Here is a 24,856-nt window from a genome sequence, read left to right on the forward strand (position 1 = left end):
GGCGTCTGAAAAGCTACAGAGCTCTTAGTGTCTTAGAACATGGAAGCATTTCACAAGACTTGCGTTGTTCTTAATTACCATGTAAGATGGGTTAGATAATGGACGATACTTGAATTTTATTCCTGGATGCTTTTTCTGTTTGTGTGTCAACATCTCTGTTGTTTGTACTGAGCTCATCGTTGCTGCTACTTTATAAATGTTTTTTCTTGAAGGAGCTGAGTTTGGTAAAAAGTAAATAACGGTTATTAACAGTGTAAGATATTTATTGAATATTTCTTCATATGGAACTGATAATTTGCCTGTACATAAAAAAAAATTTTGTAAGGCCATAAACATGTGTTTAAAAATGCTATCAACTTAAAAATACTAACAGTGACAAGATAATTTTCAATAATTTTTTTTTAAGATTTTGGGTCTTTTGACTAAGCAATCGAGAAACAGAGGAATAAAGTAACAGTTTCTGTCCTTACGTCAACTTTTTGTCTCTCACGAGTGAAAAATAGAAACAATACATTTACATATATGTTATGTTATTACCCTATTTTTTTTATGCTTCCCAGATTACAAATGCAGATATTGGAACAGCAAATGTGTTGTGTAGGACAATTTTATGAAAAAGTGCCTTTAATTATCAGCCCGTGGCTTGGCGGGATGGCAAGTAGTGCTTCAAGTGAAGAACTGCTACAATAGCGCAGCGAAAAAAAATACCATTTGAGATTCCTGACTTTTCCCTCCATTAGACAGGAGGACTGCCCTGCTATCTGGGGAATCCCGTTGACTCGAAGTAGACATCCACATTGTGCATACCGGTAGACACAAGCTACCCAGGCTCCCTTTAATGACAGTGCAACAGAGAAGGCATTCCTGGGTATGATTCATCTAAACCAGACAGCAATAAGAAATCAGGTGAACAGTGACTTACATGGCATCCAAAAGGCATATTTGAAATATTAATGTGTTCATTTGTTAACCACATTTCTGAGAAAGAAGCAGTGGAGGAAGTGACAGAGCAACTACTAGAATGCCACTTCCACCAACACAAGACGTTTGATCAGTGAACTCCTGGGAACATGGAGTTTATGAAAGCATTGAGCAATGCCTCGCAACTACTGAAATCACTGCTGCCCCAGGCAGTGCTGCTAGCTGAGACTAGTTAATGAGATGGCTGTCCACCTGATCATTTATTTGGCTTCAGCAACAGTTATGTGCAATGGTAAATGGCAATTATACCTGTATTCATTATTTTTCACATTAAAAGAGTAATTTCTTATTAGCAGCCTGTGGCATCCTGAAGTATCTGAAGTATTGAACAGAGGCATTTTATTGACTGAAGAAAGAAACTAGAAAAATCTATAACAGTAATCAACGTAGAATTTTGATCTGTTAATAACAGTTCTTTGGATTGATTTAAGCCTTTCTACCTCATAAAATTGTATGAAGTATTGAAAATAACAAGATAATATAGAAAGTAACAATATTTCTTTTGAGTGTAAAAATAAATAGAGATGACGATTCTGTTTCTAGTGAGCCTGAACAATTTTATAAGCATGAAGCCTCCTTATCCACAACCGGCAATAGTGAAAAATAGGGACAGTACATTTATACATACTTTATACCACTTCCATTATTTTTTTGTGTATCCTGGGGTACAAATAAGAATATTGAAACAGTGGGATTAAACCTTTTGGTCAAAGACAAAGGTAGTGACAGTGGAACAGGGAATTTCCTGACTTTCAGCTCCATGTCTGTTCTATTACTTGTGGGAACTGTGAACTAAACACCTTTCCATGCAGAAGCTAAGAAGTTGAAAATACATTTTTCACTGTGGGTTAGAACATAAAATGAACCTCAATATGCCTTTGGGTATCTTAGAGTGTCTTTTTCTAAAAGTTGTCCTACTAAAATAATTTCCTTTTTTTCTCCCACTATAGGTCAATTTGCAATGGGTTCCCCAATTTCAGAATTACTAATTAATAAAATAGGAGAATAAGGTGACACTGGGAATTCCTAGTATCTAGTAAGTGACATTCCTGTAGCATGTGTTTCAACAATAAGTGAAATTAATGGAAATCTTCCCCACAGTGAACAACATATTCAAATACTTCTGCGTACTGCTCTGTGATCAGTGTGCAAATGCACCTGTAGCCTTTGTGCTGGTTGGGAGCATCTGATGGGAATTAACTGTCCTTATGTGGTATCCCGAGACCTTTCGCTGGGTTTCTTGCAAGCACTGGTATCTTGATGGTGTGCAAGGGAAACCGTGCACATCAAGGTCTTCAGGCTGGCCCCTGTGTTATGCTGTCTTTTCCCATCTGTTTCCTTTGGTCTTCTCTTTGTACTAGTAATTTACTCCCTCAGATTGTTTTCACTCTTCAAAACTGGGATCCAAACAAACTTGTTAGATAAAATAATGAGTTTTCCAGGCTTGGAGGATGATTTGGCATTTGGAAAGCCTGAGGTTGTTGTGGGAATGTTTTATAATGTAATGGGATAAGGCCAATTCAGGTGATTAAACAGAACAAGCTATCAGAATTTCTGGGAAGGTCCATTTGTTTCTATTATGTTCTGCAAGCTACACCTCGGTGCCTCTAAGCTGTTATTCCATGCTTAAGTACACAAATGAAGAATTCGAGCATATATGAGAAACTGCAATGATGACTTATGAGGAATATAAATTGAATTTGATTGGGTGGAAACATTTATCTCTCAAGTAAAAGATGAACTAAAAACCTCATCCATGCAATGGCTGTCTTCACTAGAGCTGTGTGTTTCGGATGGTTATCCCAATTTGGTTATGGCAGTGCATTATACACCCAGAAAGAATTGCAGACCTTTGGGTCTGAGCCTAGAAGCCCACTGCATAATGGTGCCTATGGTACAGTGTATCGTACATAGCACCGTAATCTCTGCTTTCTGCAGATGCTGCAAAAATGCTCTTCCTCCAGAAGGAGCTTTGCTGCGAGGCAGAACTAAGCTGCACTGAGCCAGCCAGCCTGCGGACCTTGTCCTACAGCAAGCCTCTCTCTCCTCTCCATGCTCTGGGGGTTAAGGAGTCACAGGGTGCCACATACCACCAAAACCACCTGAGCTCTCACTTACGGAGTGAAATATCCAAGAGGGTACAGAAATTGCTGAGAAACTAAAGTCGCATGTGGTTGCCACTGAAGTTTGCTTAAAGAGTTTTGTTAGATTACAAGGTGACTCAGCATCATTCAAATTCTGCTCTCCTCAAAATGCTTATAATTTGAATATGATTAATGTTCTTTATATGATACCCAATTCCACAACTTCCTCTGTAAGCAAAATAAGCTCTGCAAAGGTATTTTGTGTTATTTGTATAAAACAAGAGCAAGAAACCGGTTTTTATCCGACATCACAGATTAGCTCTCTACTGATGCAGCACCATAGGTAGATTCAGCCCATGGCTAATCTGCCTAATCCACTTGTCGCTTTTTCTTCCGTTTTCCAGAGAACCAAGACTACTCCCAGAGGAGAAAGAATGAAGATAAACTGCCTTGCAGTCCCATTTGCAGCTTCAGCGGTAAGAGAATTTCTCTTGCAACATTGTTTTTGTGTGGCGGAATTCCAAATAAGATGAAAGCCTCAATGGAGGAAAGTACATGTTTCTCGAGAGTTGTCAGTAACTCTGAGATGCTTCTTAAGTGGTACATTATATTTCAAAACACAAAATAATTTTATATTACAAAAAAGGAACAGCATCTGATTGAGTCTTCTGAACTTTATTAGGAAGGTCTTAGCTTACAGGTTTAGAACTCTGTTACAGGATCCATCACGCTTCTTTCTGTACAAATAAAAAATGAAATATTTTCCTGGTATTTTCATAAAAAAGAGTGAGTTACTGATTTCTAAGGCTGATAAGAAGATCTAACAGATCACTATGAGAGTTAGAAAGCATAAGCTTTACAAATTCCTTCTTGAGACAAGCACATTAGCCAGGAAAAAAACGGAGCCAAAGAGTACCCCTGGCAGAGATTGCAGCAATACAGAGGAAGGCTTTGCAAGGTGGCTATGCAGGGTAGGTGAAACATGGCTTAGAAAACACAGCGTTATTTCCTTTATATTATTATTAAAGTTTTCATGTCCTGTGTATATAGATGGTAAACTTAGCAACCTCAAATGTTGGTGGTAAGGTTGACAAATTTTAGTTAAAGAAACTGCGGGGGGTGGGGGGGGTGGGGGTGGAAAACAGTGGTACTGAAAGGAGAGCCCTTACAATGTGCTCTTTGGATACAAATACTTAATCCTGACATACTGGACTTTTAATGATGGTTAGTCCACCAAATCCTAATGTCACTAAAAGGTAACTACTTCAAATGTGAGCCTCATTTTACAAAGAATTTTGAAATATAGAACTCTCACCTTGGAAGCCCTGTTCATAAGCTTTACATTGCAAGCAATGAAATTATGTATTAAGCATATTCAGGCCCTAAATACATTCACAAATATAATGTCATGGCAGTTTGTAGTCTCCTGTAACCATTCTTAAAACCAATCATAGATCAAATTGCAATGTTCATGTGGAATAAGGAAATCCCCAAACTCAATATATTTGCTTGCAGTTGAGAAAATGATCATTATTTGCAGGGAAACAATTTAGACTTTGTTCCTGTCTCATTAGTAGGAGAAAAAACATATTTCAATTACTGATCACCTAGAGAGTTTTTCAGAGTATAAATCAATACACATTGCTTTCTAAAGAGCCAAACTTCAGATAGGTTTCTCCTTCTATCACCTAAAATTTTCCCCGTAATATCTATAGGGTACATGAAAAAATTTACTGAATGTATGTTTACTTTGAAAACACTGAGATTTGAAAAAATAGCTTCTTAGTTGGACTGTGCACTCAATAGGCATTTGTAGCTGGAAGGGAGCTTGTAAGTATGGGGTTAATTAAGTGCAGTAGAAACATGGTGACAAATGTGGGCAATAGATGACCGTTCAAGGTTCTCTTGAATTCCTTACAGTGGAGTTTTATAAACCATGCTTTGTAGATTCCTTATTCTGGTCTACAATTTATTTATTTTTAAATTAAGCAAATTATGAATGTTTTACGTTAGCATTTTCTGAAAATTTGCATGAGGATTGATTTTTATCATTTAAGTACCAGGCAATACTTTTGCTTAGCTAATCTTTGAACTTCTGCTCTTGGGGAGTTTTTTCCTTTAAGATCTTTAGGTTGTTATTTCATTCAAAGACAGCTGAAGGACATGGCTGTGACTTCTCTCCAAATATGAGATTTTGCCCAAGAGCTAGCTCATAACTGGCCAAGAACACATGAGGTATTCCTCCTGTCTGTCCTCTTTTTCCCATGATTTACAGCAGAGTTATGTTTCAACAAACAGACACCTCATTGAAATTTCAGTCTCTGAAAGCCATACAGTCCATGGGAAGTTGTTGCTTGGTCACTTAACATAACACCTATGTAATTTTGAATTTTAATGATTTTTTCAGAAATTACTCTGAAAATTGCCAAAGATTTCTTGCACAGATTCCTCACAGTACTCTTAAGTCAACTATTTTCTAAGTAATTTTACTAAAGTTACTGAACCTTTAGAACTGTGTGGACCAGTTTGCAGGTCCAGATTCAGCTGCTGAGTTCAGGGACCTAACCTGGGACACAACATCTTGAACCCAATTATCTGGCCTCAGCAGGGTACTTCAAAGCTGCATAGGAGCCGACAGGGTCAGAGAAGGGAGTCAGATGCCTGTGGACTTCATCAGTGTTCAACATGTAGCTGCCTACAGCAGATGCTCACTGCAGAACCTATGTTTATAAATGGGTGATTTCTGTAACGGATTTTTTCCTGTCTGCTTCCTCTGGTTGTGGGGGCTTCATCACCTTTCCGTTCTGAGTAGGCACATTACTTTTTTGCCACCATCACAGTTTTACAAAACATTCTTTCTAAGCCACAACCTTTGATAAATGATCCAGTAACAGCCTCTAGCCATGGACTAAAACCAAGGCACATATCCCCTGTAGAACTGTGTTTAGAAAAGTGCACTGTGACTAATGAGAAGCACGGTAAGCACCACAGCACTGCACTTTATCAGCGCTCATTGCAGTTCACTCCTCTTCAGGACACAGGCTCCCTGTGCAGCTCATCAGCCAGAGCACATCATCCACAGTGCCTTTCTTCATTTTGGCTTTGTGTGAACTGCAGTGCTGTTTTGACACTGAAAGGGAAATATGTTAAATGCTTTGTGTTTTTTTTCTTTCTGCATGAACAGTAGTGTGTTTTTCCCATGCTTTGAGATTTTGCTTAGAAATTGAGAATTCAGAGTATGAAATTAAGTCAAACATCCCTGCCAGGTCATACAGACTTTTATTGAGAGCTCAGATAAAAGCAGCATGTCATCATAAAGTGAGAGAGCAGGCTGTGGCTATAAATCAGTGATTAAAAGACAGTTATGAAGAATTAAATTGCATGCTCAGCAATGTCAGATATCATACAAGAAGCAAATCTTCTGTCAGTGAATGATTCTGAATTAATTTTTACTGAAAATTTTCAATTAGATGGCACTTGAGGTCTTCAGAATATTTTGACTGAAAGGTTTCAAGCATTTTCCTTCCGACCAAAGGCTTTATCCAAGCTGTTGGTGATCTTAAAGCAAGATTCGAAGAGTAGTATCATTTTTCTAGGAATGAGACTGATAAGACAAACACCAAGTTAGCCTTATGTTTTTTTAGAAAAATGTATAAATAAACAAATGATAAATTTGTTATATGTGCTCAATACTTCTAATGTCTGGCAATAACACATTTGGTGCTCTCATGTTATAAATGGGGGGAACAAATGACAGACCAAGCCATTCTGAGAAAGCGCAGCCAGTGGTGAAGGCAGTTACTGGCAGCAGACAGTTCTAGCCCAGGCATTGCTCCCAGTATACCACCACAGGAAAACTTTTGAAATTTGTATCCCCATAACTATATCTTAAGATGTATATTAGAGACAGAAGTGGACAGAGGAATGCTTTTCACCTAGATTATTAAAAATAACAACCTCTTTTTCTTCATAATTTGGCATATAACTGGACTGGCTGCAGGAATACTAACTAAAGAATTGTTTTTACTAAACTTTCCTGCTGATTTTGCAGACATATGGCAAAGGAAAGAAGGCAATGCTAGAAGATGAGTCACATTCTTACATTTTGAAAGCAAGAAAGTGTAGAGTCAGAGGCATGATTAGATAAAACTTTTCCTTTTGAATTGCATCCATGATCTTGCTGGCTGCACCCTCTACATCATAAACAGGAAGAAGCAGTGGGTTTCTGGTGAAATAAGCAATGAAGTATTATGAAATTGTAAAACTACTTTTGAGATGTATTCCGACACAGAAATAATTTAACTAAATAATTTAAGAATTTTTCCCCTTCCCCTCAAGTAGCCTTCAAAAGGAGTCTCCAGTTCTCTCTGTTCCTGCTATCATCAAAATAAATTGAAAACGCTTTGGTGATGTGAATTCTAATGACTTGTGCAAGCCCTGCTCCAACCCTAATGAAGCTCATGCCCACAGCGACTGCAGCATTGAAAACTACCAAGCTAAGCCCTACTATATGCTGTTCTATGCATAGTAGTGATGCCCTTTGCACACCTCCTCCTTTTCTACTGTAGATGTTGAGGCAGCAGCTAAACAGACCAGGACCAGGCCTGTTTCCAGCCAGGAGGAATGCTGTGCTCTACATAATATATGCTACTACAGGATGATGAATGGTGGAAGCAGGAGCAGAGCACTGAAAAAACAAGATCACGGGTACTGTAATGACTAATAGAGTGCCTGCCACCTCTCCCATCACTACAGACATACAGCCACCCACACAGTACTACCACCACAGCTATACTCACTCAGAGAAGTATAGTACCTGCTGATACAGATAGTGGGACACGTCATGGGGTATCCCGAGAGCCATAACTGTAATCACAGTGCCAAAAATTTCTTAGGGCAGAGAATCTCAACAGTCAGTGCCCATTCTGCTAACAAATAAGGTTGCCTTAAAAAATGCTGTGCATCCCTAACTGTTCCTTGATTGTGAGATTATACAGTCCCTGTTGCATGTCAGTCATTAATTGTACACAACACTGGGATTTCTTATGTTGAGACACGGTTGTATGTGCCAATAGGGCAAAAATACTGAATTGAAAAGCAAATCAACCTTATAATAGCTAAAGACTGAACATGGCATATCTAGTGAGTAGTGATTCTTTTTTACATATGAAATAGTTTTACTTACTGGCATTGAAAACCTTTAGCTAATTTAGTATTAGTAAAATAAGGGCAAATGATTGTGGTTTTAATGCCTTGTTTTCCTGCATGATACAGCTCCGAAGCTATGGCTTCCATCATTCCAATGATTGCACACTTACTTGCAGCATAATCTGAAAAGTGAAGAAAGAAGAAATAGCCAAAGTATGTCACAAGCATCCCAGTGTTATATACAGAAATCAATGCTTTGTAATAATATTTAAGCCCTCAAATTACCTAATTATGTAAGTAGAAGTCTTGTAATTAGTATTTTAAGGATGCTGTGCATATTGGTGATGCTAACTCTGAGGGTTAATGGCTCTTCCCATGACTGATGCACAGTTTTCTGAGGATAAGATTAATGCTTTCCAGAGGACATTTTTTTTTGAGTGCACTATAGAGAGATATAGGAAGATGAGCTTATTCAACATTTCATGTACATTTCCAGATACTCATATGCAAGCCAGGCCTTCTTTGATTTCAGAACACCTTCACCCTTTAATATTACAGGTTACATTTCAGTAAGAACTATTTCTGGTGCTAAAATCTAAATATCCTACTTATAAATGCTGCTTTAACCTATTACTTCTTTTGATTTGCCCTGCAACTACAGTATCATTTTATTTGCCTGGGAAGACTGAATCTTGTCTAAATTTTATTGCTGAACATATGGAACTCTGTCCTTGGAGATAACAAAAAATTGCCCTCACAAGGCCCTGTTCAACCTGATCTAAGTTGTGTCTGCTTTTATTTGGGGGGGGGGTTGGACCAAATAACCTCCAGTGATTCCTTCCAACCCAAATATTCTATAATTTTGCAACTGTAAGAACCTTATTTTAATACAGAAATTTACATGTGGTTTCCTAAGGCTTTTTCAAATGTGTGTGAAAACAGTTAGATACAACAAAATCCAATTTTGGTAAAATAGTAACTTCAAAAACTGACATCAGAGACAGTTTGTTATTCTTCAGGGATTCAACCACAGTGGATGATGGAACTATACATAATGCATAGCTACAGTGTAAAAAGTTATAAATGCAGGTCCATTTTCATAAGCCTTACAGAGAAATGATGAAAGCTGGATGTGACCTATTATCAATATAGAAACTGACCCAACGATAACAGGTGGCAAATAACACTACAGTAGCACCATCAGTCAGCAGAAGAAACATGAGACACTTATTACACTGAAGTTCACGTTCTCATAGGATCACCTAAGAGATATGATCAAGATGTCAGAGAGCCTCGAGGAGAGACTGGGCAGCAGACCCAGGCTGATGAAATAGTCAGGACTGTAGCAGAAAGCTCTCCTGAGGGAAACAGCCGAGAATATGGAGCTGTTAAATAGCTTAAAACACAGTTCATCCAAATTAATCTTGAGGAAAACTCTGCAAAAATGCCTACTGGACCTGTAAACCATTTTCCAACTAAACGTATAGTTCCAGGCGTAACCCACGTATGTCTCAGAACTCTGAACATTCATCTGCAAAAAACCTGGCATGAGAAAGTGTTAGACAACCTGTATGCGGGGCTCCCTCTCACTGCACATGTATGAGCTGTATTGTCTTTCTTCTGTGGAGGTAAGACAGGCTGCAGTCAGACAGTAAAATCTGCAGTGAGCTCCCTCTGCCACTGAGGCAACATGCCACCATCATCCTCCTCAACACACCACCACCTTTCGTATCTGCAGGCTCTTCCTGAGTGTTCGATATGTCAGGATAAACTGCTTAAACCAAGCGTTCGAGAGATCTCCAAGAAAAGTTGTTTGTATGTAGATCTAATTTGTAATGGCACTTGATGATACTAACCTGACATTCTGTACAGTCCCAACAATCCTGCTGCACTGGCTATGCTAACCAGGTGTCCACGGTTACAGGTCATCATGGCTGGAAGAAAGGCCTTGCAAGTCTAAGAGACAAAAAAACCCCCTTCATAATGAGACATGCCAAAAATACTGCATTCCAAATTAGGCTTTACAATCTGATTTGCTTTCTGGGTCTTCAATATACAAGAGGCCCAGCTGAACTTCTATCTCTAAGAATTTAGAAATGAGAGAGCGCATTTCCTTGAATGGCTGCCCTCTATCTGAAGATCTGCCAGCGTTAAAATAATGGTGCTAAAAGCAGCAAAGTTTGTTATTTTCTCTGCCTTCTGGCTCCTCACAGTTTGTCTGAGACTACTACCAAAGATTTGGTACACAAGAGGGAGCCAGAAGTCAACACATCAAGGGGAGTTCAGCTGTCTACCAGCCCCAGCTGCTACACACCAAACTGCCTGACAACTCCGGGCACCCCAGACCACCACTGTGGGTGATGCTAATTATATAGGAGGACACTAGAGTTTTATGAGGGGGAAGATAAAAACAAACAAACAAACAAACAAAACTCCCAAAAGACAAGAGCAGTAACAATTTTTTGTCAGTAGCTCAGATGTCTTGCAATGTCTATTTGACTCCAGATGTGTGTGCCTACTACATGGTTTTTTGGTTGAGGACCCATGGTCACTGTCCTGCCATATGTCTCTTCAGACCTGTCAGGTAGAACATTTCTTTCAGTCCCTTTACCTTAAGTATTTGGAAGAATGATGCACTGTGGGCTGGAAAATTATTAGAGGACTTCCATCTGCAATGATTTTCTGTTGAGAAATGCCATTTAGCTACATTTTTCCCTGATGCAGGCTACTCACTCGGGCATATAAAACACAAATGCTAGAGGGGGCAAGAGTAACACTCCCTCACAGCAAAACCTTCTAAAGGTCAACCGAGACCTTAAATAACAGCAAATTCCTTCAGAGGTATGAAAACAAACCACAACAAAGATAATACTATCAAGATTAGTTTTCTATGTACATTAAGCAGATGGTGACTAGGACATGCAGCACAGAATCATAGAACCATTCAGGTTGGAAAAGGCCTTTAAGATCATGGAGTCCAACCATAAACCTAACATTGTCAAGTCCAGCACTGGTTGTACCTCCCTGAATGCTACAAGTCTATTAGACAAAGCCTTCTGATGCCAGCAGACACCAGGAGCAGGAAAGTCACATGCCATCACGTCAGCACTAACTTCAGCCACAGCTGTGACAGACACAGCATGTTGGATGACACAGCTGCACAAACTTTTGATTTATCAGAGTGCTCAAGCAGGTCTGTGTTAATATTACTGAGACATACAGAGGGGCCTGTGAATTTGGTGTGCCTCCAATTACAGGATGATCAAAAATACATATCTTCCCCCATTCAAGGCCCTTCCCATCCCTATTCCAAATTGGGTTCCCCAGGTAGGTGCCACCATGGGGATTTTCACACTTAAATACTTGACTGTATTTTACTTGCATTACAATACTTGCCTGACTTTTGGTCACCCAGGAGAGAAAAAAGTACTTTACCCAGACTTGAGAGAAGAAGTTGACTTTTAAGGACTTTTCAAAATCTTCATCTGGAACGTCACAGAACTTTTTCCCAAGCAGTATGCCAGCATTATTGATTAGAATAGTAACATCCCCAACTTCCTTTCTAACCTGAATAAAAAAGGGATAAACAGGAAGCTTTAGAAGGCATCCTCGCCTCTTGTGCTTTGTTTATGAAAACGTTTAGTGATATTTGCAAGTATTTATATATCTACTAGAAATGTAAATACCTAAGAACTGTTGTACTGCATCAGCTCAAAGGTCCATCTATCCCCATAGCCCTTGTCTCATGGCACAAAGCAGTGAAAAAAGGATCAGGACTAAAGTCTCCTCCAGTGTACGCCTCAGCTTTTCAGACTCTGCAGTGCAGGATCTTCCTGGGAGAGATAAGGTATCTAGACCTTTGTATTTAATATATTCCCATGATTTCCCCCCTCAAGAATTTGTCTAATTGCTTCCTGAACTCCAGAATACTTTTGATTTCCACAGGAACCTAAGATAATGAGGTACAAAGCTTTAGTGTGCACCGTGAGCATGCTTAAATTGCAACCTGAACATTTCTTGACCCCTCTTTCTGGTATTGTGAGAATCTGTACTCCTCAGCCAAGCCTGTTCAACCCCTTTTCCAGATCTTTTCTACTGATCAAAAGAGAATTCAGCACAGATCTTTGGGAGATACCAATCCTTTGAGCACAGAAGCATGTACCATGAAATAGACAATACCACTTGGAGAGAAGGCCAAAATCACCATTAGCTCAATTTGGATTTGTTATAAAAAGATTTGATTCCTTGGATTATACTTGGATTTATATCAAAGCAGATGCCAAGATTTACTTATAGTATTAAGAATCAGGCTCACCACAGAGTTTTTTTGTGCGACAGGCAGTTATTTGGTGTCTCAAAAACTGTGTAAAGACTACAAAAACATAAAAATCCCAGATATGCTACTGTCTGGCAATTTGGGAACAGGTACTTGGATCTGACTCCCCAACAGCTGAACTCCTTTGGCTCTCTCTGGGAACCTCAGCATTCAGTGAAGACTTGGTACTCCTCCAGCTGTGTCCTAGACACATATCTTATAACAGGCAAGCAGGGCTCAGATACTAGCACCTTTCCACCTGCCCAAACGAATGCAAATCCAGACACTGCTGAGTATGGCAGGAATACCCAACTCTTCCTTTGTAGGATAGATCTGTACTTTCTCCCCACTCGTACCTTTCTAACTGCCATGTCAGTCCATATGATGATCCTCTTTTTTCTTTACAACATAGTTTCCGCAATGGCGGCATTTTATTTAACCTGGCTTCATTTGACATGTTTACTCACTACCTCAAAAATGTGGGAAGCGTGACTTCCATTTACAAAAAGTCAAGCTTTGTTATGTATTTCTTCAGATGTCTATTAATTCTTCTATTTATTGTCATTTCTACCAATTTTCTATAAGACAGGTTTGTAGTTTCTCTGGGTCCTCTCAAGCGCTCTTTAAATCTGGCATGTTTTACTTGACATCATTCCTTGGACACTTGTTATAGCAAAACAACCCCCACGGATTTCTAGCTCATCAGACCCCTATCTGATTTCCTTCAGAATCCCCAGGTGGACACTGCCTGACCCGGAAAATTAGTTGCTGTTCACCAGTTTATTCTAAAACCTCTTCTTTAGGGACTTTGATGATCTTATTTCCTTCCTAGAAAGTAAGGTTCCATTAATGGAAAATACCTTTTTTTTTTTTTTCCCCTGCAGTGAATATACCAAATAAAAGCAATTAATTTAACTTTTCTGCTCTTGCTTTATCTTCTGTGCCCAAGCTCAAGAGTTTTCATATTACCAGTCAAAAAGCTGCAGGTATTTCTATGAGCAGAAGAGACCCCTAGCTGAAAAACTTGATCTAAAAAAACCACCTGGCTCCATCATGGCTGTTCAATTCATGCAAATATCTACAAAGGTGTTGGTATTCTTAACAGTATTTTAACACCTTAACAGCAATTCCTGAATTTTAAACAGCGCTCTGAGTTTCTGCTTGTAGGTCAGTCTGCCCACTTCAGGATACTCTTTGCTGATATTGGCACAGCAGATTCTGCAGGCTGGAGCCCTGTGGCTGATCTGGTTAATGTGTTTGGAGACTGAGAATTACTTGAGTGCACAAAACAAACATTTTGAGACTGTTAAACTAAGAACAAACAAATAATTTCAAAATATTCAGCATCAACAGAAAACTCCAACAGAGAAATTACTTACATAAGCTTAAACTAATAATTTTGTTGCATATCTTTGCAAGAAGCAGATAGCATTTATGGGAAGAGGGATTTAATGCCAATTTCAAATGTTATTTTTAAAAGAGATTTGATCTCAGTCAATTCTAAAGTGAGTTTCATCCTTGCAAAAAGGGGATTCTAGAAGAACTGCTGTTCGATTTATAGTAGCATTCCAAATAAAGATCAAGTGTCGTATTTGAAGTACAGACCATAAGTTGCTTTGACTGATTTTTCGTCTTGCTGGGAAGTGGTAACAGATATTACTATTGTTGAAGTTACTGAGATTTCCACTCCAAAATTGTAGGAGTCGTAATCAGTGCCTTACAGAGGGATCACATCATCTGTACTGCCCAAGTGCTTGGCAAAAATCATCCTCCTTGAGCACTGAGTATTGGGTCAGCACAGGCCAGGACACCGAATACCTTGCTCATCTCTGCAGACATACTATTATGGTACAATATATCCTTGCCACCACTGTCCAAGTACTACTATGATATCACTTGTGGTTCTTAACATCTAGCACCAACGGCCTCAAGTGGAATTTTCTTCTGTGCACTGTTAGTTGGCTGTGCCCCAAATGCTGCTAACAAGTATGGGTAAAATAATACCTTGCTGACTGCAAGCATGAGAATTGCAGTTCCAGATACTTACAGATCCTGGATCTAACTTACCCTTTAGAAATACTTTTCATCAGGAATATTTCTTGAGGAAAAAAAATCTATTTCAAACTTTCATAGTTGTCTTCAGAAAGAATTAAACTGTTTTGGTCAAAAGTAAAAGCAACAACCACAATGCAAAGAGGCCTCCTGATAACTCTTAGAAAACTAATGTTACATTTCAAGGCTATTTCAAAACCATCTATCAACATTCACGTGTCATTAAACATTTTAGCTAATTTCTCTGATGTATGCCTGTGGACACAGAACGTCAAAGATGTGACTTGAGAGTCACATATATAAATTCTCAGTATATGTACTTAGCAGAAGAGGAATTTATCCTTGGATAAAATGGCAGAGTGGCTAACTGGATTATAAATCGGGTTATACTGGGAAATATTTTCAGGCAGTTTGTAGTTTAAGGACAAGTAAAAATTAATAATGTTAATGTCCAGTTCTGGATTCTGATAATAACGATTAAAAAATAAAGTTTACAAAGCATAGGTCAGCACAACACAAGAATGCAATTTAAAATGGAATCCTTCTCTACCTTACTTTCCAGCTGGATTAACCAAAACATAAACTGAAGCAGAGCCATCAAGTTGACTGGAGAGCAGCCATGTCCCAATGATATTTCTGAAAGCATTACACCCCACATGGCCCTTACGGAATTACAATTTTCTAAACAAACAGACAAAGAAAAAAAGACACCCCTACCACCCCAATATCCGCTGATGTTTTTTAGGTTGGGTATTTATTTATTTATTTATTTATTGGTATCTTAAAAGAATATTAAAGATTAAATAAGCTGATATCATGGAGCTAACCTCTGCTGCATGTTTCATCATACTCCTTCTAAAAGAAGTAACCATCTCACAACGGAGACTGGAAATGGATACAGCTTGACAGAACAGATTAAACCCCAGTCACTTTATTGCAAACATAGTTTAAGTTCCATCTGGAAGCTACTTGTCAAAACGAGGTCATTGCCCTACATGAGTACTTCCTTCCCTTAGCGAACAGTGCAATATCTTAAAAAAAATAATAAAATTCAATAGCATTTACTATGCAAAAGAAGCAAAAAATCAGAAGCAAGAAGCCAAATCAGAAGCCAGAAGCTGTATCTTACCTTGTCTGCCTGTTCATAGACCTCCTCCTTATTGGTGCAGTCACAGTGGTAAGGAAACACTCTCTTAGCTCCAATTTTTTGGGCTAATCTGCTTGTTTCTTTGTTACCTTCGTCATCAACGTCCCAAAGAACCAAGGTTGCTCCCAAAGGAGCAAAATTTAAGGCAACATGCCTTCCAATCCCATTTGCAGAGCCAGTAATAAGCACTATTTCCCCAGCAAAAGTTTTTTTGCATGAAGGAACTATGAATAAGATTAAATTCTCAAAAATTAAAAAAAGTAGTGACTTCAGGAACTTTAGTATCTTCAGGACATTTTTGAAGTTGAACATGATTTTTCAGGCACAAACACCCCTCTTCTGTTAAACAAACGCAGAAATACATTATGTTACTGGCCCCTCAAAACACTCAGATGCCGACTGAAAAAAGAGCCTGGCTTTCAAACAACTATTTCTTTCACGTTGTTATTTTGTGCAGGTACAAAATATCTTACTAGCCTTGTGATAGCTGCTGTCTTCTTACTAGTAGGATGAAAGCAAGTAACTTCTGCTAGCTCCTACACACCTGCTGTTGCGTTCCAGAGTCTTCAGCTTCCACCTCGGTTTTTAAAAAGGTTTAGTAACACACATCTTGTGTACACACAGGTATGTTGCGGCAATGGCTATGGAGTACTCTGTTCTCATAGCAAGGTGGTATTAGCTGAAGAAAAAGTACGGAAAAAGCTGGTGTGCTACAACCTTGGAAAGGAAAGGATCCATTTTCCAGTGCCCTGCGGCCCGGATCACACGACCTACGCTGTCATTTAACAGCGGATTAGCGACCGCACAGAAAAGCACGGCCCTGGGGGCTACCGGCCTTGATTTTCGTCCCGCTTTCAGACCACACCATTTCTTCCACAGGCCTCGGGAGGGCAGCGCCCACCGCCGGCCGGCCGGACCCAGCCCGCCGCCCGCCGCCGCGGCCCGGGGTAGGGGGTGACTCCCGCCTCCCTGCGGCTGCGGTCCCCTCCCCGCCGGCCCTGCCCCGGCAGAGCTGCGCGCCCCCTCCCGCCGCGGCCTGGCCGCCCTGCTGCGCGGCCGCCCCCCGCCCGGCCTCGGCCCCGGCCCCGCAGCCGGCGCGACCCCCGCGCTCACCGCCGGCGCCCGGCTGCCCCGCACCTGCCCGGCCCGCCCCGGGGTTTGGTTCTGTGCGGGGGCGGGCTGGGGAGGTGCGCGGCCGGGGCAGGCGGCGCTCGGGTGCGTGAGAGCGGCGGGGCGGCTCCGGCACCCTCCGCCCGCCCGGCCGGCAGGGCGGCCGCGCCGAGGCTGGGGAGCAAGCGCCCTTGCTGCCTCCGCTGCGGCGGCGTTGTGGTTACGGAGCTAAACACTTCGTAATTAACAACACAAATCGGTCTTCACCAGCTTGCCCGCTGGCTGGGATGGGAGCGAAAAGGGAGATGCCGGTCAGAAGTGCCTCCCGGTGAAGCCACCTGTTTATCGTTGCTTCACATCTTCCAGAACACAGCTGCGGTTCCTCACTTTTCCATACAGGCGTTACCAGCTGCAGAACCGCAGGCCGGCAGCGCTGCGGGCCAGGCACCTTTCCCCGGCACGGCGCTGCCCTCCGGCCCGGGGCGCTCCCGCTGCGGCGCTCAGCCTGCCCCGGCCACCGTGGCATCTTCCCGCACTGTTCATAGTAAAAAGGGAAATGAAGAGAGCGCTAATTACTGGCGGTACTTTGCATTTTGAGTAAGTGATGCCAAAGGCGGTACTTTGCATTTTGAGTAAGTGATGCCAAAGGCCTTGTCGGGTTTGTTGGCAGGCCATAGGAGGGAAGAACTTTGAATAAAGTCACGGTGCGCTCTGGTCCGCACATCTGTGTTGTAAACACGATTTTGTAGTTTAAAATTTAAATTTTAAATTAAAAGTTTAAAAACAGATTACATTTTTGGGGGGAATGATGGGGCATTTTTCATTTCAGCTGAAATAAAACGGTAATTCACATAATTTGATGCAATTTGCCCTGAGAAATACGGTGGAAAATTCTGTGCTGTCAGTGATGTGCTTCTGCGCACACTTACCTGTTGCATGTTCTGTTCAGGTGCCGGCAAAAGGTGAAACACATCCATCGAGGCTGAAGGCACGTCTCAAAGCCTCAATGAACCATGGTGCCAAACGAGGTGCCAACCAACGTAAGATAGGTGGGCAAGGTAATTCCAAGGATCTTATGCCGTAGTCAGAAATTACAACGGCAAAAGCAGCAGGTTGCAGAAGGGGGACGGCGAGATGATTCGGTGGTGAATTCTTGGTTATGAAACGGAGCGGAGCTGTTTGTTAGCACGTTTCAAGGCAAACTACACCGGTAGGGGGCGGTGTTGCAAGCAGAACTTTGCAAGCGGTAGCAGGAGGAACCTGCTCCCAAAGCACATGGCTATGCGGGTGTGTGAATGCGTACATACCTCCCCTGCCCTGCCGCCGACCTGGCCTGAGGGGCAGCTAGCGATCGTTCTGTAAGTAGCCAAGATGACAATGATGATTAATTACTTAGATACCTAAACGAGAGGCTTCAGTGTGGTAGTGGAGGGTTGCAGCGCATTGCCAGCGTTGGGTAGAGAGTGGATGTGGTAAGTGACAAGGGACTCGGGTGACACGGTGTATTTAGGATAGGCTGCATTCTGCTCACCACCAGCTAGATTTGATGGGTCCTTTAGAGACTTGTTTAGCATTTGGAAATCGTGTATGTGTGTCTTTTCGTCCCAATTTTGTCCCAGTGTTTCAAAATGTTGAATTTTGCTGTCAAAGAGAAACTTCCTCTTCTGGCTGCTGTACACACAGCAACTAGTATCTAGCCCCACACGTACCTTGGTCTGCACTGAACTTCAAGTGGCTTGTACCAAAAGTTCCATTTCATAAGCGATAGTAAAAATACAGGAAAGAAATTGTCTCCAATGTTTGACTGCACTGAAAAAAGTCAATAATGCTACAAAAGCTATTAAATATATGAGACAGGACAAACGCACAAATAGATCAATTAAAAAGTTAAAGGTATGCCACTAACAAGATACAAGATCACGAACAGAAATAACCACATTTGGGAAAATTACTTTGCGCGTATGGGGGGGAACTGGAGAAAACTGGGACCTAATACAAGCTCCATCATAACCTCTGGGATCAGTTGACAGGCTGAACTTGTCTTCTCCTTCATAGGGGCGCTTATTGTGTAAGAACTTTATGTTTATCTCATACTAGCTGTTATTAAGTGAGCTGTTTTGCAGTCAGTGTATTATCACTGGCAATCCTCGAGTCACAAACTTGTATTTTGTATAATAAAAATCTTCAGCTGAAGTTCACTTTGTATAAGTCTCTGGAAATGTGCATAGTTGTTATAAGGGATTTGACTCAGTGATGCTGCCAGCGGGGGTCCCTGAATAGGTCAGTCGAGTCACCCTCCGATACAGTGGGCTGTCAAAACGCAGGTAGCGGACAGGCTGGTTGGGCACAAGGGTCTCGTCTTCTGACAGGCTGATCAAATACAACAGGGTTGAGGAACCTCCCCCCCTTCTAAATAACACAGAATAACTTCTTGACATAACAGAAGTAAGAACATCTAGAAATAACAGTACACCAGTATCTTTATGCACCTTTGTATACTTTGTGTATATTCCATGTTACAAGAAGTTATAGCAGGCATATCAAATTAAGCCTGTTAAGTCTATCAAGCAAGTCTATTACCATAAATCACTGTCTTGCCTTTTCTGGCTGCATAAGGATTGGTCAAAGACACATGCTAAAATCTACCCATGTAGTGAGGGATTTGGCTGAGGCTTTTTCATGGTGTACATCTTCTGGCACGCTTGCAGCTGTCAAGGTGATAAAGATGGCATGATATTTCAGTAAGTGTATGTTTGTTATGATACGCAGAATTGTCAAAACTGCTATAGGCATGCGTAGTAAATGCAAGCGTAACTCATTTTATCAGCTTCTTGACTGGTAGTAAAGATTAGAGAATTACCTCCTGTTCTCAAGCCAGCTGGAACTTCTGAATATTTTTTGTGGATTGCACATTGACAAACTTCTTGTTACTGAGGATGGGAAGAAGCTTACTTGCAAGATGCTGAGGCAAATAATATTGAAATGCATCTTGATGTCTGAGCTGTAATGTATACTTTAAATATACATTGTTAATTAGTAGTAATTATTAAATTCCACAGCTTTTAATGAATAATTATTAAGCATGTACCAACATATTAATAAGGCATTAATGTATTATCAGTATGTAAAATGTAAAACTCTACTGCGAAAAAGAAAAAAAAATATTTACTGGAACAAGATTACTTTATTAAAAGTGTTTGACCAATAATTATTTTACTAGGCAGTTCAATGGCTTGTGTTTGTCTTTTTAAATCTTAATATAAGCCATTCATGTGCTGCAAAGAGATGTGCCAAACAAATGCTTTGATAAATACAGACAAATTAAGTGATATTTTAATATTTTCTGACAAAACTACTTTCTGCAGACTCTAGTAGTGCTTTAGATCTTTGCTGAATTTGTCAAAGAATTTTATTCCAGACATTTAAAAGTAGTCTGATATTGTGTCAGTGCCAACAATGAATGTAGTTCTGCAGATCATGCGGTAAAGTAATTTGTATTCATACATTTGGAGAAACAAAAACAAACAAAAAATCCAGATATGCCTAATTCCTCAAAAGTGAACTGTTTAGCACTGGTAAGGACTGGTGAGCAAAAGCAGCTCTCTGGAGGTCACTATTATTTACTGATGTTAGTGGACTGATATTATTAAAAGAAAATGTCCGGTTTTATACGGATCTAGACAAGAAGTTTATAATATCTGTCTGTGATACTGAATTTAGTCATGTGATTGATTTTTAAGAGTAATCCAGTATGGAACACACAATGAAATATGGGAATCCCTTATTATATAGGATATATGACAACCTTAACTCTCTAGCCCTTCTTTAATAACTTTAACTTTCAGAAGGGCAGGGAATTGTCTTCCAGCTCTCTCTGTTAACACGTTCTTTTGATCCATAGGGGTCAAATGTGTCAGTCTGAAATCTCACCCGATAGCTAAGACTTAAGTTAAATGAAATCAAAGTAGTGGTTTTATTAGTTCATCAGAAGGAAATGAAACCCTCAGCACAAAATTAAAGTATCCCTTGGATCTATGCATATTCTTTCTAACAGCTTTGCCCAAAACTCAGGACTAGAACAGAGCACCCAGGAAAGAATACACCTGGCAGTGAGCCTCTCATTCGGCCTCAGGATGAAGTCTATCAGGGGTACAAAGGCAGTGGCTGTAACTCCCTACAAATGAAGAAGAAAAGAAGTTCCAGCTCAAAAAACATGGATCTTGTATCCTTAATCAAAGCATGAGTTGCTTTCTTTCCAAGGAATAGTAGGGAACAGAGAGGACCTCCTTTTCAGTGTTTTTTCCTTTTCTTCTCATTGGTTCAATATACTTCATCACACAGTGAGCCAAATTAATTTGATTTCCAGTCCCAATGTTGAAGTGAAAATTGTGAGTTGCTGTATCAGATGGCTGTTGCAGTACTGCTGGGGCACGATCCAGGAGGTAACTAACTATAGGCTACTGCAGCTACAGGAGGGTTTGTGCTCATAAGCATTTAAGAAAGACTTTTAGTACTGTATAAAACATATCCTTAGCTATTGATTTTAAGAAATCCTATAGTTCAGCCAACAGAGGCATTGCAACTTAGATCTCTATAGTTATGTAGGGATGCCTCGGCAGGCTCGTGCATGCCACAGCCGTCTTTGAAGCTGTTGCTCATCTGTGTCCGCATCTAACCCTGCAAGTGCTTCATGTTCTGCCCATTGGTAATTACAGCATGAGTCAAAGGGCAGCACCACCCCATGACTATGAAGGTGCTTGGACTACATGCCTACTCAGCACCGGTTTGTACTGCCTGCGATGTTGTGGTATCCAGATGTGGTATCTATGATGGTACAGTCATATCTGGGGTAAGTTTCACAGAGCATCACCCCAAGGAAAACACAAGGCTGTTTTGTTGTGCTGTTCCTGAGGAAGAGGGCACAAAGCACGGAGCTTGGCATTATTGTACCTAAAGACACTTAAGGATTTAAGATGAAGAACCTCAAATCCCTAGAAATGTGTGTCATTTGGGAAAAGCTGCTGTTGACCGTGCTTTTTAGAAGTAAAAAGCCAGACATCTTGGAATCAGGTTTAGGCAAATGAGCAGAGGACAAAGTTATAAAGTTTTCGGTTGTATGTAGGCAGGTCAAAAAGAAAACTGGCTTTGCTTCCCAGGGTGAAATGTCCATGTTCCCCAGAAGAAGCTTGGAAGGACATACATGTCTTTCCTTACATAGTCTATTCTTTCTGTCAAATGGTATTCCCTGTTTCCCAATTAATTGAAAAGACTACAGTTATTTATGGCTATGGAGCTATATATTCTTTTCTCTCTTTAACCTTTTTCAGCTTGAATGATAAACAATTGGTCTACTTCACTAGGGTAGGTTGTTTGTTTGCATATGGGTATAATGGCACTTGAATGTACTCTTAAATAATATGCCCTTCTTGTATGCTGAAAAAAAAAAAGTTCTTATGAAAAAGTTCTTGAGTTCTTATGTTAGTGACAGTAGTGGTGAGACTACAGAAGCAGGTTGTCTGGTCTCTTTGAGCCTGACTAAACATCACCCGGTGTCACTGTGCACTGTAGAGCCTAATAGTGATGGGTAAGGGGAAGGAAACTTGGTATTTCTGCTCAGGAGGGATCTGTTTTCTGAGATCGCTTTATGAGATCAGAGAGTCTGGGCTGGATTCAGGGACTCTGAACCCCAACGGTAGTGAGAGAGTACAGAGCTGGTGGCAAAGGGGATGGCAAAGGTGGCTGATGGATGTCTGGGCACTTAGGCAGACAAACTGCTATGTTTTGTAGTAGGTGGAGTTTTCTCAAAGCATGACTCAATGCATCTAACGAACCTGAATAATCAAATAGTCTGAAAAGCACCAATCAGAGAATAATGATGCCAGGAAGAAGTGCAACCAGGACGCCAGAACAGCTGGAGTGTACTCACAGGGCCAGTGAACCACAGCAGATAGCAAAGATGTGCAGGAATTGGAAGGGCAGGTGTCTTCAGTAATGAGGGATATCATTCAGAAAATTATTTCCTCTAAGCATTTCTCTTTACCTACTACTATGCCTATTTATTTTGCCTCAGGTTAAGTTAGTGTTTCAATTCCTCTTTCCATTAAAATACTGAGAAAACTGAATGATGATAGCATTCACATTTACAAGAAGGTAGAGTAGGTATGCTGGCATCTTCTTTGGCCAGATATCACCAGTGACTTTAGCCTTTTGAGGGCCCACAAGGATTGGTGCTGGGACAGTAAGCGTTGGTATGTTTAAAAGGCATTTGCAGGCACTGCATGTTGTGAATGGGCATGATGCTGTGAACAGATTAATTTTATGCAGTGATGGTGAATCTCCTTGAGTCTAAAGGATCTCTGAAGAATTCAGAGGGAGAATCTATTACTTCTGAGCCTCTGGATCTAGCCTGAGAACCTCATTTAACTAATGTTTGTCTCAGGGAAACTCAGTATGATGGGTACCTGGGAGCGAAACACCTCCCATATCTCGACTCTGCTGGTCTGCAGCTTGGTAAGCAATGTTTAAGCATGCATGGGTTCCCACGGAAGTTCTTTGCTTTGACTGGTTTCCACTGCTTCTGTTCAGATGGAAGCTGACAGCTTTTTTTCTGGCTGATGGGCAAAGAATGAGTTAATCACTTTCCAAGAACGACTTTGTCACATTATCTGTGTCATTAGCTGTCATAGCATGACAGCTATGCCATATTAACAAAAAATAAAATAAAAAAGATATTCTTCCACATAATATTTTTCTAGACAGAGGAATGTGGTGCAGTTGACATTTCAGCTTCATTTCTCACCTTATCAGCTAGATATTTTCAGAGATGAAGATAGAAATGTAGAGAAATGTGAAAGACCCACAGTAAAACTCATTTATATTACAGGTCATGATTGAAAAATGCTGATGTATATGTTCTAGCAAAGCCTCATGTGGCTTATCTACCTTGACCGTTTTTATGAGAGAAATTCACCTATTATTTATACTGCTTTACACCATTGTCTTCTGCTCATGAAAGAAAGAAAAAGCATTACCTGAATAAGTGTTTTAGAGTATTTTCCAGAGGCATTAAGTCTAAGAGTTAAGATGCAGATTCTCATAGGAGTGTAGGAACAGTCTTCATAACTGTGTCCTGTAATTTTACATGGATTGGAATTGAGATGAGCTCTGATCAGAGGTCTGCACACAGATCTCACTGCACTTGGAGTACAAGTCAATGCATACATTTACATTTAGCAGGAAAATACAGTTGATAGGATCTTTTGCAAACAGTCACTGTTGGGCTGGAGAAGACTGTGATGAGAAGGGGAGTAATGGCAGAAAGGCAAAGGGGATGTTTGCCCCTGCATACCTACAGGCATGGATAGCTACAGAAAGGTGCAGCGCCCGTAATCTGTGTGCAGATATACCAGCTTTCTCCTTGAGGAAGCAGCACAGTGCTTTTAACAAATCATTTAGCAGAGCGATGTGCTTTTGTGATGACTGCTTAACCTTGGGAGATTTCATTCCGTGGTTTCAGCAAGGATTACAGTAAATGCTCAATTTAGGTAAAGTCACAATCTAATTAAACAAATTCAGTCTAAATCCCTGCTGGGCCAGTAAAGATTTGTCTGTCAAATACCTCTAAGCATTTTCATTTTCTATAGCAACAGTTAATTGGATATGCAACTGTTAGTTTAAATGCTTTAAATGAGGCTGATGGGATTAGTAATTGAATGCTCAGATTAATGATTTACAGCCGGCTTTTCTACCCTGTTTGTTGATTGCAGCTATGTTTATGATAACTCCTTACCATTCTCAGGTGGGTGGAGTACTCATCTGTAACTGCAATATAGTTATGATATTATGAAAAACAGTTATGAAACAGATTTGATGTAATCAGTGCATTTCTGTTGGTAAGTATAACTCTTTTTAACACTGTGGGCAGCAAAGTACCAAAATATTAAAAGCAGAAAATCTAAAAATAGCCACCTAACCTCCACAGTTAGGACTTGGAACTGGAGGTTTCCATCACTTCTCCAA

The 24,856-nt window shown here is 40.5% G+C and overlaps 1 protein-coding gene across 1 annotated transcript; it reads right to left on the bottom strand.

Annotated features, from left to right (window-relative positions):
• Positions 1–3,771: 3,771 nt before the first annotated feature.
• On the bottom strand, positions 3,772–16,935 carry LOC121084178 (epidermal retinol dehydrogenase 2-like). The gene is made up of 7 exons (XM_040585351.1): positions 16,841–16,935; positions 15,710–16,066; positions 11,649–11,780; positions 10,070–10,169; positions 8,251–8,395; positions 7,168–7,290; positions 3,772–6,669 (listed from the first exon to the last, which is right to left on the bottom strand). The coding sequence occupies exons 2-7, from the start codon at positions 16,037–16,039 to the stop codon at positions 6,576–6,578; spliced, it is 924 nt and encodes a 307-aa protein (XP_040441285.1). The 5' UTR covers positions 16,040–16,066; positions 16,841–16,935; the 3' UTR covers positions 3,772–6,575.
• Positions 16,936–24,856: the final 7,921 nt, after the last annotated feature.

Source organism: Falco naumanni, chromosome 3 (assembly GCF_017639655.2).
Source record: "Falco naumanni isolate bFalNau1 chromosome 3, bFalNau1.pat, whole genome shotgun sequence".
NCBI classification, from domain to species: Eukaryota; Metazoa; Chordata; class Aves; order Falconiformes; family Falconidae; genus Falco; species Falco naumanni.